The sequence below is a fragment of the Eimeria tenella genome, genomic scaffold (assembly GCF_000499545.2).
Source record: "Eimeria tenella Houghton genomic scaffold, Eth_scaff8, whole genome shotgun sequence".
Classification (NCBI taxonomy): domain Eukaryota; phylum Apicomplexa; class Conoidasida; order Eucoccidiorida; family Eimeriidae; genus Eimeria; species Eimeria tenella.
Genome location: NW_013543455.1, coordinates 154,044 through 166,596, shown reverse-complemented (window position 1 = coordinate 166,596; position 12,553 = coordinate 154,044). Strand labels below are relative to the sequence as shown.

General features: G+C 48.0%; 3 protein-coding genes across 3 annotated transcripts; 2 read left to right on the top strand and 1 right to left on the bottom strand.

The window, feature by feature from the left end:
• Nucleotides 1-563: 563 nt before the first annotated feature.
• ETH_00031265 (uncharacterized protein) lies at nt 564-1,178 on the bottom strand (the record flags this gene model as incomplete). The annotated part of the gene is made up of 1 exon (XM_013378254.1): nt 564-1,178. One exon carries the CDS (start codon nt 1,176-1,178, stop codon nt 564-566), a length of 615 nt encoding a protein of 204 aa, XP_013233708.1.
• A 1,618-nt stretch (nt 1,179-2,796) lies between these two features.
• Nucleotides 2,797-4,374, top strand: ETH_00031260 (Chromosome II, complete genome, related; the record flags this gene model as incomplete). Its single annotated transcript, XM_013378253.1, has 3 exons — nt 2,797-3,185; nt 3,691-4,001; nt 4,199-4,374. 3 exons carry the CDS (start codon nt 2,797-2,799, stop codon nt 4,372-4,374), a joined length of 876 nt encoding a protein of 291 aa, XP_013233707.1.
• Nucleotides 4,375-7,558: 3,184 nt separating this feature from the next.
• On the top strand, nt 7,559-12,134 carry ETH_00031255 (uncharacterized protein; the record flags this gene model as incomplete). Its single annotated transcript, XM_013378252.1, has 5 exons — nt 7,559-8,994; nt 9,410-9,505; nt 10,061-10,169; nt 10,817-10,971; nt 11,729-12,134. 5 exons carry the CDS (start codon nt 7,559-7,561, stop codon nt 12,132-12,134), a joined length of 2,202 nt encoding a protein of 733 aa, XP_013233706.1.
• Between the last annotated feature and the right edge of the window lie 419 nt (nt 12,135-12,553).

Here is a 12,553-nt window from a genome sequence, read left to right as displayed (position 1 = left end):
GTTCCTTCCGCAGTGCTGAGGAGTTGGTTTCCCCACTCAAGGGAGACCGGAGTGGCACTAGGGTCTGTCGCTACAGCACACATCATCCCTTTGCCATGGCTACGCGGCCTAGAACGCTCGTCTCCAACCACGCCTAGGCCCGCATGTTAAATCGTTCCGTCTCCTCAGTGCTACGACGGGTGGGCTCCCTACTGCTCTTGTCCTCCGGCTCGGTCCGGCCTCGTTCATACGTACCTCCGGCTCGGTCCGGCCTCGTTCATACGTAGGACAGTCCCGAGCATAGTGTGCCACACCGCCACACTTTTTGCATATTTCCCCTGGACGTTTGGTACGTTTCCCCTTGCTGAGGCAGACAAGTGCCAGATGTCCGCGACCCTGACACTCATAGCAGTTCGCGTGGGCTCCCCCAGGTCGATTTTCAATTTCCTGGCGCCGACTAGGTCCATTAGCTTGGATAGCAGCCCTAATGGCTCGATTGGTCTTCCAGCACACTCTGCTTGGGCTCGTAGAGCCGTGCTGCGGCTGTCGCCGCTTGTTCCCACGATTGATACTTCACTTGCCCGTTATTGGTTATTAGAAGATGGGAGGTTCGTCGGTAGCCCGGTGCAGTAATAGTCAGCGAGTTCGTCGGGGGCAAGACCCGAACCACGCTCCGCTACAGCCGCAAACCAGTCCGAGTATTCCTTCGGGTTACCATTCCACCGTACTTTAGCCAACTCCGTTAACAATTGACTCTGCGACATTGTTTTGTCAAACCGCTCCAAAAGCCTGCGCTGTACTGTCGCCCAGTCGCTCAGGTCGATAGTTCTCCGTAGATACATCCAATACGTTAGAGCCGGGACCACAAGGTAGTCAATTACTGCATTTCCCCACTCGCGCGGCTCCAATGCCATCTGGGTGTACCGGCGCTCGATGCGCAGCAGCAAGGCCTGCATAGTGCTGCCGTCTTCTGGTAGTATGGGAATCGTTGCGCCCGATTCCACATTCCCCCCTCTAACAGTTCTTATCACACTCATAGCGGACTGGAATTGGTCCCACATGACGAAGGGAGTGCCCCCTGGCATAACGTTGGTCATAGGCGTCACCTGCGGGGACACCTTCTTATGCCCATGCTGCCGCTCTGCCACGGTGGGCTTCGGAGTACCATGGCGATGATGGGCCGGCGTCCCGCTCGGCATTTTGTTGACTGACATTGTAGAAGTCTCCTGCTGTGTGGGGCCGATAACGCGTCCGTTGCGGAGATGCATCCCTTACCGAGCTATATAGGTGTGAATCATTAAAACATAGTATTTCTACTCCCAAGCCCGGAAAGAATAAAGATTTCTTTCCGGAACAGCCCGCAAATGCAGTGCACAGCACCTACTGCTGCGACTACGCTGCTACCCGCCCCCTCGAGCAGGGCCTATGATCGGCACCTAACGTTGGCCCATTTCCTTGAAACAGTAGCCCATATATAGCGAAATACAATTATTCTTAAGTTTCCAAAATCTGTTGTTGTTCAATTCGCCCCCACTCGGGGTGTTCGCCTTCTAGGCCCTGTGGGGAGGAGGCCATAACGAATGAATCACCCCTTTACGGTTCCCAGTTGAATCTACTCAGCTGTAGAACTCACCGCAGGCTACAAACTCAGTGAAACACTCTGCCATCAAGCAGCTGGAATGCACAATGACCCTGCAAACACCAGGGTCGGCAGCTTGCACAGCTTTTCAGTCAATCTACTTTTGTTGCAGCTTCCCATACAATGGGTGTGTGGCACTGTTGCTGCTCTATACAAGCTTACGTATCCGCTGTTAAAGAGGGCACTGTTAAGCGACGTTGTACTACCAAAGCCCTACTATTTGCCATCAAATATTGTCGCACCAAAATTCCATTGTTTGCCTTCAAATCTTGTTGGATGAGTAGAGTAGGACAGGTTGGGAATGGGAGAGAGATTTACTGCTAGATTGATGAAAGCTAGTGAAGTCTAGCACTACCTTCTGTAGCGTGCGCTAACAGTTTGGCACGGCCAGATGCTCTAATGTTTCACAGGAACTGTGGTAAACAGATATGAATTTAATGAAGCTCAACTTCCGTTTCATGTTAGCTTCTGTGATTCTGGGAACTAGTGAAGCCGACAAATTTGATCTACAATGGAGTAACAGGTAATCACCACCAGATGCTGCATATGTATGCTTCGCTGGAGCTCCAGTAGCCCTCTAGAGGGAGTCCAGCAACAAAATTCGCGCATTTACTCCACTGCTGGAGGGTATACATAAGGGCAATGCTGATCTTCGCGCTAAGTGTGTCTCTACAAATTGAATCATTCTTAGCCCTACGTATTGTGGCGTGCTCAAACCCAACATGGAGCGTGCGCTGCAAAGCACAGCACTTGTGTGCGTTTTAATGCACAGCATTTAAGGCTGCACTGGCGCTAACCTGCATTGCAGAAAGGGAAAAATTAGCAGAAGCGGGAATGCGATTTATTAAGTGGAAAAGGTAAAACTGTCAAGGTGCCTGCCTAGGCCCTAAAGCATACAAGCTTGTGGCTGGCAGCCAGCGACTCCACGCAAAAGCTCCAGAATCTCTATGAAAGCCTCATTCGCTTAATTTAGTTTATGAAGCACAGCATTAGTTTGCGGGACAACACGTTAAGCAGGCAGCCCCATCAACAGTCCAGCGGGCAGCCCTGTCGTCAGCGCCATCTCACAATGATACCCTTTTCTTGGCTGTTCGTTAGCATAAATTCCTTTTTCTTCCGTACTAAAGATAAGCAACTCGTTTTCATCAGTCTCTTTGAGCGATTCTGTAGTTGCTGCCATGGCCCTTGGTGGAGCGTCTCCTCTTGCGCGAGCAGCAGGGGTAAAGTACCCAGCCGCTGCAGCCGCCGCAAAGTTCACTTGCCGGCATTTAGCGTCGTATTCTCCTGCTCTACTCAGTAGTTTCCGAGTTCCTGTGGCTATCAGGACCCCCTGGGCAGGCTGCGGCGTGGGTGCATGCAGCAGGGGCTTTGCAAGTGATGATTCATTCCCTAAGGCGCTTGAAAGAGACCTCAAAGATACAACGAACATTCCAGTGGGGGGGGAAAACCTTTACCGTAGAGTAGGTGGACCTGGCTACCCCATGCTGTTCGACGTGAAGTATGACAGGCCCACGTGGCAGCCGCTGTGGGAGGATGAACATGAAGTGATCCCTAGAGATGGATACGGGTAGGGATATATATGAACGCCTCTATGAGCGTGTGCAAGACAAGCGAACATTTTCTTTCCTTGTACGTGCCAAAGACCCAATATAAGTCATGCGTTTACATGGTGCTCAAGTTCTTCAAGCATACACAGTTCATGTGGATGGCTTGAAAGTGAACCACACGTGTCAAATGCGACTGTCACATTAAACTTTACGTGTTGATCAGGCACACCTGATTTTGGTAGAGTGGCTAGATATAAAAGTACCAGCTGCTAGCTTCACTACTGGTGTTGCGAATGCAATCACAGTTCCGTCACCCTATCACATTTCGGCTTCTGCATCTCTCAGCAGCGCTAAGTCTACAATTGATGGGTTAAAGGTCGATATTTTTGCTTCGCCATTGTCTTTTCAGTGGCCTCGTTTCTTAGTACATACCCGTTATCCGCAATGGTCTGTTTGCGTTAATGATTCCGTTTTTTTTCCCAGTTTGGGCTTTTCTTCGTCTGGTTTTCTTGATTTTCTTCACAGAGTACCAGCCCACATCCCCCCTGAGGTGTCTACCAAGATCAAGCACGTATTCCATGTACCTCCTCAGTTTTATCCTTTTTTGAAAAAGCTGGGAGACGACACTCCTGCATTGCGTCCCTACATGGAGAAGCTAATAAAGGGAGAATTGACGTTCGAAGACTATGAGGACATGTTTTACAGGTTTGCAAAGCCTGCTAAGATCTACAGAAGACAAATTCCGGAGCCCTACAGAACTCCTGAGGAGATAGAAAGAGAGCAAGAGGTCGCATGGGAGGGAGCTTGGCTTTCTTACAGGCAGCGCGTCTTATCTGGTGAGCTGATTGGATCAACTGGCGTTTCCAGTGCCTTCAGTGTAGTCGTTTATGCATTTTCCGTCCCTTCTGACCCCATATACGAAGAAAAGCAAGTGCCGCTGTTGAGGGGGAAACTGCCAGTCTCATTCTGCTCTCGTTTTTTCTTCGGTTATTTGACTTCAGTGGTTATTTTCTGCGCTTTTGTGTCTATACAGACTATCAGTCAAGTATGTATCTGCGAGAGTACCTTTTTGGCGCGTTGGTGGGCGTTTTCTTCGGCTATCTGTGGCTGGACCAGCACCGTCAATACCGCATTGACATGAAGCTGTTCTACTTGGAGGCCCCCGAAAACAAAGTTAATTGGGTGAAGCCTCGGGGAGACCTTGTGTAATCTTAGTCTCTTTTTCCCAGCGCTCAGTTGCGCATTATTTTGTGTGGAGTGGGTGCACTGGTTGCTGCTGCAGATTTTCACCATCTGTGGTGGCGCCTGTGCTCCTGCTACATGCCAACTGCGGGCTATTAATCAGTTACTTAGTGATTATCATTCACCAATCAAGGCACTGCATATAAATTAGGCATTTCTTCACGTTCAATGCAAAAGCCACTGTATTTAACTCTGTAGAGACGATCATGAAAAGCAATAAAGCCACGCAGCCGCAACAGGCTATCGAAAAACCTACCCCGTTAGGTTGGCAGTAACGTCGCATTCAGCAGCATTCCGCAACAGTATGTAATCAAATGCGTAACAGTTGCCAGTAGCAGCTCACACCAGGATTGGCAACTGCGGAATAACAGCAAATAGAAACAGTTTCTGATAGTCTTGACAACGCGCGGAATAACAGTCAGCTGCCATATCGGTGGCTTGATAAACCTGAACTAGGCAAACATGTGGCGCTACGTGTTAATTCCGAGTCCTCGACAGCAAATTAAAAACATTACAAGACTACAGGGGAGCGGGAAATGGACACTAAATCTGCTCGAAATCCACAGAGCTGTGGTGCATCGCGTTGAAGCGTCTTGTTTTTAGGCAAGAAAAGGCAGCAGTCACATGTATTATCTAGATTTACATGTATGACCGTAATGTTTAATACAAACTCGCGTAAAAGTAAGTACGCGAGCACTCGTGATTTTGTTGCTGCTAAGTCGCGGCAGTCTGCACCTAGTGACACAAGAGGCAATGAAGTAGTTCCCTCCAGAGCCCGATTTATTAGGCAATTTTTTATTTGCCTGAAAACGGTGGGGAGAGTGGTACTAACATTTAGTTGCACGCGGATTGGCTCGAGCCCTTAAGGTCACAACCGCCTTTCAGACCACTACCTGTTGCTGCTCCTGGTGTGGCTGGAGACTCCTCTGAGCAGAGGAGGATATTTTCATTTGAGAGCCGCTTTACTCCCACACTTGTACGCGTTTGTTTCCTTGTTCAGGCTTCTAGATAATTCTCAGGCAGCTGCGTCAAGCTGCATAGTAAGCGATAAAGGGCTTTCTACTTGGCACGAACTCACCTAAAGGCGGGTGCATTCCCCCGTGTAACGTCGAAGCGTCGGAGACCGCCACTGATACCGTAGACTGACCCACAAACTGACCTATAGTAGATCCATCTTTCGAACGACACAGTTGCTGAGGCAGCGCTAATGAGAGAAAACTGCCAGGGTTAATAGCTCACGGTATCAAATAAGTATGTGGTGCTGCACCCTAGAGGTGCTCGTCGCTCACCAAAGCTTGCAAACGACGCTGGGACGTGAGCTTTTAAATCTGAACGTGAGAGATCCCCAACATATGCTGCATAGTAGGTCTACACGCTGCTCCCTACTAAGCTATTTGCTGAGGCTGGCTCATGAACACAGTGGGGAGTCCCTGTTTCCTTTCCAAGTACTTTTGCTGTCCTTCTGCTGCCCTCTAATGAACCACCATCAGCCTGTGCCCGGTCTCTTTTTCTCTGTTTTGGCGTGTCCGAACTTTCCGTAAATTCCATTGGTGGCTCCACAATGGTGCATAATGCTCTGCAGAGAACTTATTAAGCAAAGCGCAGCAGAGGTGTCTGCCTTTTCGTGTTCTTTCACTACGACTCTCATATGCATACTTTTGAAATTTAAAGATAGGCAGTCCAAATAACCTTTGCCCACTCATTACATTGCTCCATGAGAGAGGCAACACCAGATATATTTGCTTGCAAATAGTGTGAGTTCAACTGCAGCGTCTGCTACCGCATGTAGTAATGTGACTGTAGCATTTTCTAGCGACATCTGAGTAGCTGCATTAGTCTGTAATGGAATGCAGTTAGTTACTGCATATTCAGACTGATTGTATACGGCTATTTTTTGCCATTCATGGTGGCAGAGTCTCCCTTGAGTCAATCCTTTCACTTTCTGGATGCGACGTAAGGCGACCGCAGCCCGCAGAAAGAGGCTTTCCTCTTGATTTGAGTTCACGTTTGTGCTTTTGGCCATGTCGTTGTTGTTTCTGTTCACTTAATTCGCTCTGTTTTGCAAATGGGATGCTAACACCATTAGCTGCGATTGGGGCACCTGGGCTTCCACACAGTGGGACCCCCGCTGTTTCTGTTTACTTTTAGAAACCCACCTAGACGACTCAATAAATGCTCAGTCGACAATGAAACGCTCAAATGAAGGCACTGGAATGGTCCATTCGCCAGAAGCGCACGACGAGCCGGTAGTGGAGTTGCTGTCGATTCCGCTGGGGAATCGGCATGCAAAGGAATGGAATTGTCCACAGTGATAAAAAGCTTAGACAAATAAATTGAAAAGTAGGGAGGAACGGGCTGTTGCCCGAACTATTTAGCAGAAGCCGTTTATTTGTAGACATACACGTCACACCCGCTTTGACTGCCTGCGCAATAAGCGGGCAACGCCCCTTCATTTCGGTCATTTCAGACGAAGATTGTGGCTTCTCAGTTCTTCTGTCGCTGAAATTTGTTGATAATGATTTTTTAAACTTTAGTTAAGCTTAATTTGGCCAAGTCACGCCAACTGTACTCACTGCTCGGCGGTGGTGGTGCAGCACTTGGCTTCCACAGGCTGCCGTCTGAAGCCGTTTGTTCTCTTTTACAAATGCAATTACGCTTATGGTTTCTGTCCAAATAGTTTAGTCCCTATTTTTACATCCCCATATAGCGGCAGTGTGTATTCTGTCTGTACACCCCAGTCGGTTTTGCTTGAACTGGCAGCCCCGGCCCTTGCTCCTTCTACTAGCGCCGCTTTGCTTGGAAAGCTGATGTTTTGCTCTTTTTCGTAGCTTCTAGAGCTCACCCAGTTGTCCTCTCACTCAAAACTTTCCCTTTTGCACAACGGCTTGGGTGACTGGCGTCAGGCTTGCTTCTTGTTTCCGAATCCCCAAGCTCGAAGTTCTCATTCTCTACTGTTTATATGCGAGCGCCACATCTCACTATGGATGCTCACTCTCCTCAATGCCACCAACCGACTCTACGTGGGAAGGTTTAGCACAGTTTCACTACTCCCCCGACAATTTCTCTCCCTTCGCCACTTTATACTGCGCAGCGTTCACGGCTAAGCTAGCCAGCCCCCACTGACTCTGTGCCCTTCTAAAGCACCAGCAGCATGAAAATGGCCGCAGAAAGCTTGATCGAAACTTCCGCCGTCAGTTTATGCCCCAGCGGAGCCTGCGACTCCCCAGCCCCCCTTGAGTGGCTCTCAGCAGACGAGGTACCTCAAGCCCCTGGGGTCCCTGGAGCCCCTGGGGACTCTGGGGACACGAAAGCACCCCAAGGCCCTTCTAAAACTAACAGATGTAATGGTAGTACCGGAGGCAAAGTTCGTGGCCGTGTCCACCAGCCCTCGTTTGAGCAATCGAGGCCCCCCTCTGTTTCACCTGATTTAGGGGAAGTTCCACAGGTCGATGTGGCAGCAACTGCTGCTGCAGCAGAGACAGCAGAAGCAGCAACAGAGCCATCAGTAGCTGCCGAATTAGCAACATCAGGAGCCTCGTACTCTGCTGCAGTATTGGACAGTGCTGCAGCAGCACTGAACCCTGCTGCAGCAGCAGCAGAGACTGCGGCAAACACAAGGCGTACAGCAGCGCCTTCTTCTTCCGCAAAACCTTCTGCCGGTGTTTTTGTACCTGCTGCTAAAGCACCATTCTCCTCATCAGTGGTCCCGTCGCCAGAAGCAGCGGGAAAACCATCACCGTTGCCAGCAGCAGCAGGTGCTTCCGCTGCTTCTTCTCGCGGTGAATGTAGCAACCCTAGGGCCCATGAGTGCCTGTCGCACCGGATGTCCGCTATGAAAACGCAGTTTGGTTGTTTCGTTCCTGGTTTTCTTGCTGCGGAGGATCGGGAGCAGCAGGCTCCATGCTGCTCTTTGAGCTCGCCGCTGCACACAATCGTTCATGTGTGTGAGTGCATGTCTAGCTACGAAGTAGACAGGGCCCTGGCGATCGAAAATCTAAGGCTCGAGAGAGTGCGCGATGCCCACGCGGTGGTGTTGACTCTTGCTAAGAAATATGGGCCCGAGAAGATCCTTGAGGATGCTGATTTGGTGTTGATTTTGTACAAGTACGACGAGATGGACCGCATGTATAGCGTGATGAGCGGAAACGTGCTCTACAAACGCCGCTGCAACTACTTTCGGAAAGTCACTTCAAGCCTTCTTCCAGATTTGCATTCAAGCCATAGAAAGAAAGACAATGCTGTCCAAGATGGCCATCTAAGCATCCACGACCCGCACCATGACTTAGGTGCTTGTACACCTCAGCGGGAACTTGACCGTTGTCTCAGAGAGGGAATGCGCAGGCAGTTTTCTCTGCGCTCTTTGGGGACTCTTACGAACTGCCAGGTCCCTGTAGAGCATGAGTCTTGGAGCTTAGCCATTGAAGAACAGAACAGACTCAAAATTTATTACAGAAGACACAGCAGCAGTACCCTGCTGAGCTTCAGAGTCGAAGGCACGGTGGATGCATGCCTTCTTAATATTATTTCGGTCCTTAATGAGATGGATCTCTACAAAGATTGGATCCCATATTACACCTTCCCCCTCAAGTAAGACCGCAGGCAACCTCCGAAACTGCAGCAGAGACAGAGTCAAACAAAGCAGCAGTAGCAAGGAAGAGGGCTTAATTCAGTCAGTTCTGCTACATATCTGATGAAGGCATACAGATAGGGCCACAATATGGTGCCAAGCGAAAGTGCACAATCCCCGTATACACTTCACAAGACTAAGGTGATTGACCGTGTAACCTAATTTTGCAGAAAGACCAAATGAGTCTAGGAACGTAGCTGACAGGACAGCCGCTAGTCTGTACTTTGCGTGCTATGAAATATTGAATATGAATGAAGTCATGGGTGTGATAACGACGCATGCATGTCCCGAAGCCAGTACGCCCCATGAGGTGGAATAATCAAGCACATGAAATTAGCACTATGTGTCGCGCGTCTAAGTTATGTTTTTGCCCAGACTCGGTCTCAGAGACGTCAAGCGGCTGTACCAATTTGGACGCGTTGAGCAAATTGACTTACTGCAGCTTGACTTTCCATGGCCGATGAACAACAGGTAAGAAGCCATAGTGCTTCTGCTGCAGTGACAGCAATTTTTACAGCATCGGTTGGTACTGACAACAACCATCAGCAGCGGGGAAGGCAGTAGCTGCAGCGGTTTTTCTCATGGTCCCAGGTGCTACCGTCGTTGCTGCAGCAAGTGGCAAGCGGGGCACCAATGCATGTGGGTGACCTTGGCTTTAAAACAGCTTTTATCATGCTCGTGTTCATATATCTCTTTTCACTGAAACATGGTTGTAATGGGTCGCAGTTTCATTTACGAATATCTTACGACCTAACAGAGTTTCAACGTTGAACCATCGCCTTTAACAGTGGCTGTTGCTTTCAGTACAACGGGCTAAGCACCCTGCGAAGCATTAGACATTTGAAGTGAAAATCATATAAAATGTAATTATGTGCAAAACCAGACAAGTATGCATACATTGAAAACCAAACCGGCAAGTACGGGGCCAGTCAGCCTGCCCAACCGATGATCCAACAGACGTCATAATTCTAATAATAATATTTGTGTGCGAAGACATATAAGTGTGAAGTCATTGTTGTTCTGCAGGGACTGCTGTGTTGAAATATGGGCAGCAGACGATCTAGAGCACACGAACCGATTCTTTGTCAGGGTCACCTCCCTAGATGGAGACACGACCAACCCTAGAGTACCCCTGGTAAACAAGTATTACATGAATAAATGAAACAGTTAATCATTTGATCAACGAGTCGCCGATCAATTGGTAAATGCACGTATGCATAAGGTCCATACGTTTATAAGCACCAAACAAGCCGATATAGAGAATAAAAGGCAAGCATGTTGCAGTGTGAATAAATAACGAGGTGAACAAATAAGCACAGACAAGTAAGCAAGGTGAACACGTAAGCATCGTGGTAGGTCTCGCAGTGTGAATAAATAACGAGGTGAACAAATAAGCACAGACAAGTAAGCAAGGTGAACACGTAAGCATTGTGGTAGGTCTCTGTCTCGTTTGGCGCTCAACACTGTTTGTCCGTTTCCTTTCTATTTTCTAATCATGATTGTACATTCAGTAACTGCACCAAGCATTTTAGCAAACAACTGCACTTTTTATTTGTTCTGCCTGCATGCAGGCAGAACAAATATAAGTGTAGAAATGGACGGAAGAATGCATAACCAACTTCAGACAGGGCACCAAGCTAATGAAGGAGCAAATAGTTTATCACAAGTTAATCAAGCATTTAACGATTTGACTGGAAGAGCAACCAGTTGATTTACTCATTAGTTGGTTCAGAGAGAAAATTGATGAATATATTGACAATTTAGTATGTTATTCATGTTCAGGCAATACCGGTGCCTCCACCGAAGACTTTGCGTCTGTACTGCGAAGGGGCGGTCGTATTGGTGCCTTTGTCTCCTACGAAAACATTCATAGAGTTATTCTGGACACTGGACCCTAAAGTGCATCTTAATGACTACATTGTGAACTTTTTTGCCAAGTAGGGAGCTGCAGGCTAATGCTGTTCCCACTCAGCTGTTGACGTGGTTACGTGCCTTTATTATTCTCTAATTGGATACGAAAGCTTATTTTCCCGGTATAGCTTTCTGACTGCTACGCAGTTTGTTTTGTTTGGACTCTGCTGGGGATCTACTATCTTTTTTTCTGTCCACATGGCATTACGACGAATAAGTACTTGAGTATTTCTTGTTCCGTTTGGTCATTATGCCCTTTATACTTATTAAAGTGTTGTACTGTGGGTTTTAGTAATGTAGATTCTGTTTGTATTTTGCAACGTAACTGTTTTATTTCTGCACCACACTTTTGGTGATTTGAGCCCAAACGTGTGCCTTCTACTTGTGCACATCTTCCGTGTTCATCTAATTTACTTCATGCTTCAGGTCTCGCATTGTTTCACGGTTAGTTTGGTTGCTTGCTGTTTCTCTGGATCGCATTCACGATTAGTTCGATTTTTCGTCGCTCCAGGGAGTCTTTTTTCTCTGAGTGCAAGCCACATGCTTAGCGATCAGTGCGCTCGTTGCGTCAAAGGATATCATAGAGGGAATGTCTCTGCGGGGCCTTCTTTTCGTAAAAAAAATTCAAAAGTTTCGACATCGATTTCTGTTCGTGATTAATTTTTTCTCTGACGCGTTTTTTTGTTTATTTGGGTCTAGTGCTTGAATTTAATTTCATTGCTTGTGTTTTTGCAGGAATCGAGTGCAGGCACTTGCCTAATCTGGTTTATGTATGCGTTTCAGGGTTTTCGCGAAGTCCTCTTTTCACGCTTTCTGCAAAGTCTGCATAGAGGCAACCGTCGGGGAACATGCAAGGCGAAGAGCGCAGTTTCCCTTGCTGTACGGTTTTGTGGAAGGCCGTTTATGTGAATTTGAGTCCGCTGTTGGGGGCACTGAAGAAAATAGCAGCAGCGGAAACAACAACAGCACACATCTGCACAACGCCAGCAACAGCCGTAATGCTCTGGGGGAAGAGGGCAGCGCACCCAGCCACAATGCAGCTGCCCAGTCAGCTGTTTTGTCTGCAAAAAGCTCAAAAGTTGATGAAGATGAGGCTCTTGAGGGATTGCAAAACAGGAAAAGCAAAAGCAGCAAAGGTGGATTTCTGTTCCGCCGCCGCCGGAATTCCTTCGCAACAGAAGTTGCTTAGGGAAAATCTGTCTATGTTCTTGTTCATTCAAGCAATATATATTTACTTTTTTATGTTCACCAACGCTTTTTGAGCGGAAAAAAAAATTGGTCAACGAATTACTGTGATATGGGACCCTGCACAGCGTGGGCCTATAAAGTTGCGGGATCTCACTATTTGCATTGTCGTTTTACCGGCGTTGAGTTGAAAAAGTAAAAAAGGCTAAATGCTACAGCTAGTGTCAGTACGCTGATGCTGCTCTGATTTACTTAGTTGCGTCTTCTCGTCCGCTGCTCGCGAGCCCTTCAATTGCCAGAAATTGGCCTGGCCGCCTTCACTTTCTTCACCTCTTTCCCAATATCATTTCTCACGTATTTTGCTACACGGGGAAATACGTTCATCAGTAGAGTTTAGAGAAGAAAGCACCTGATGGCTCATTA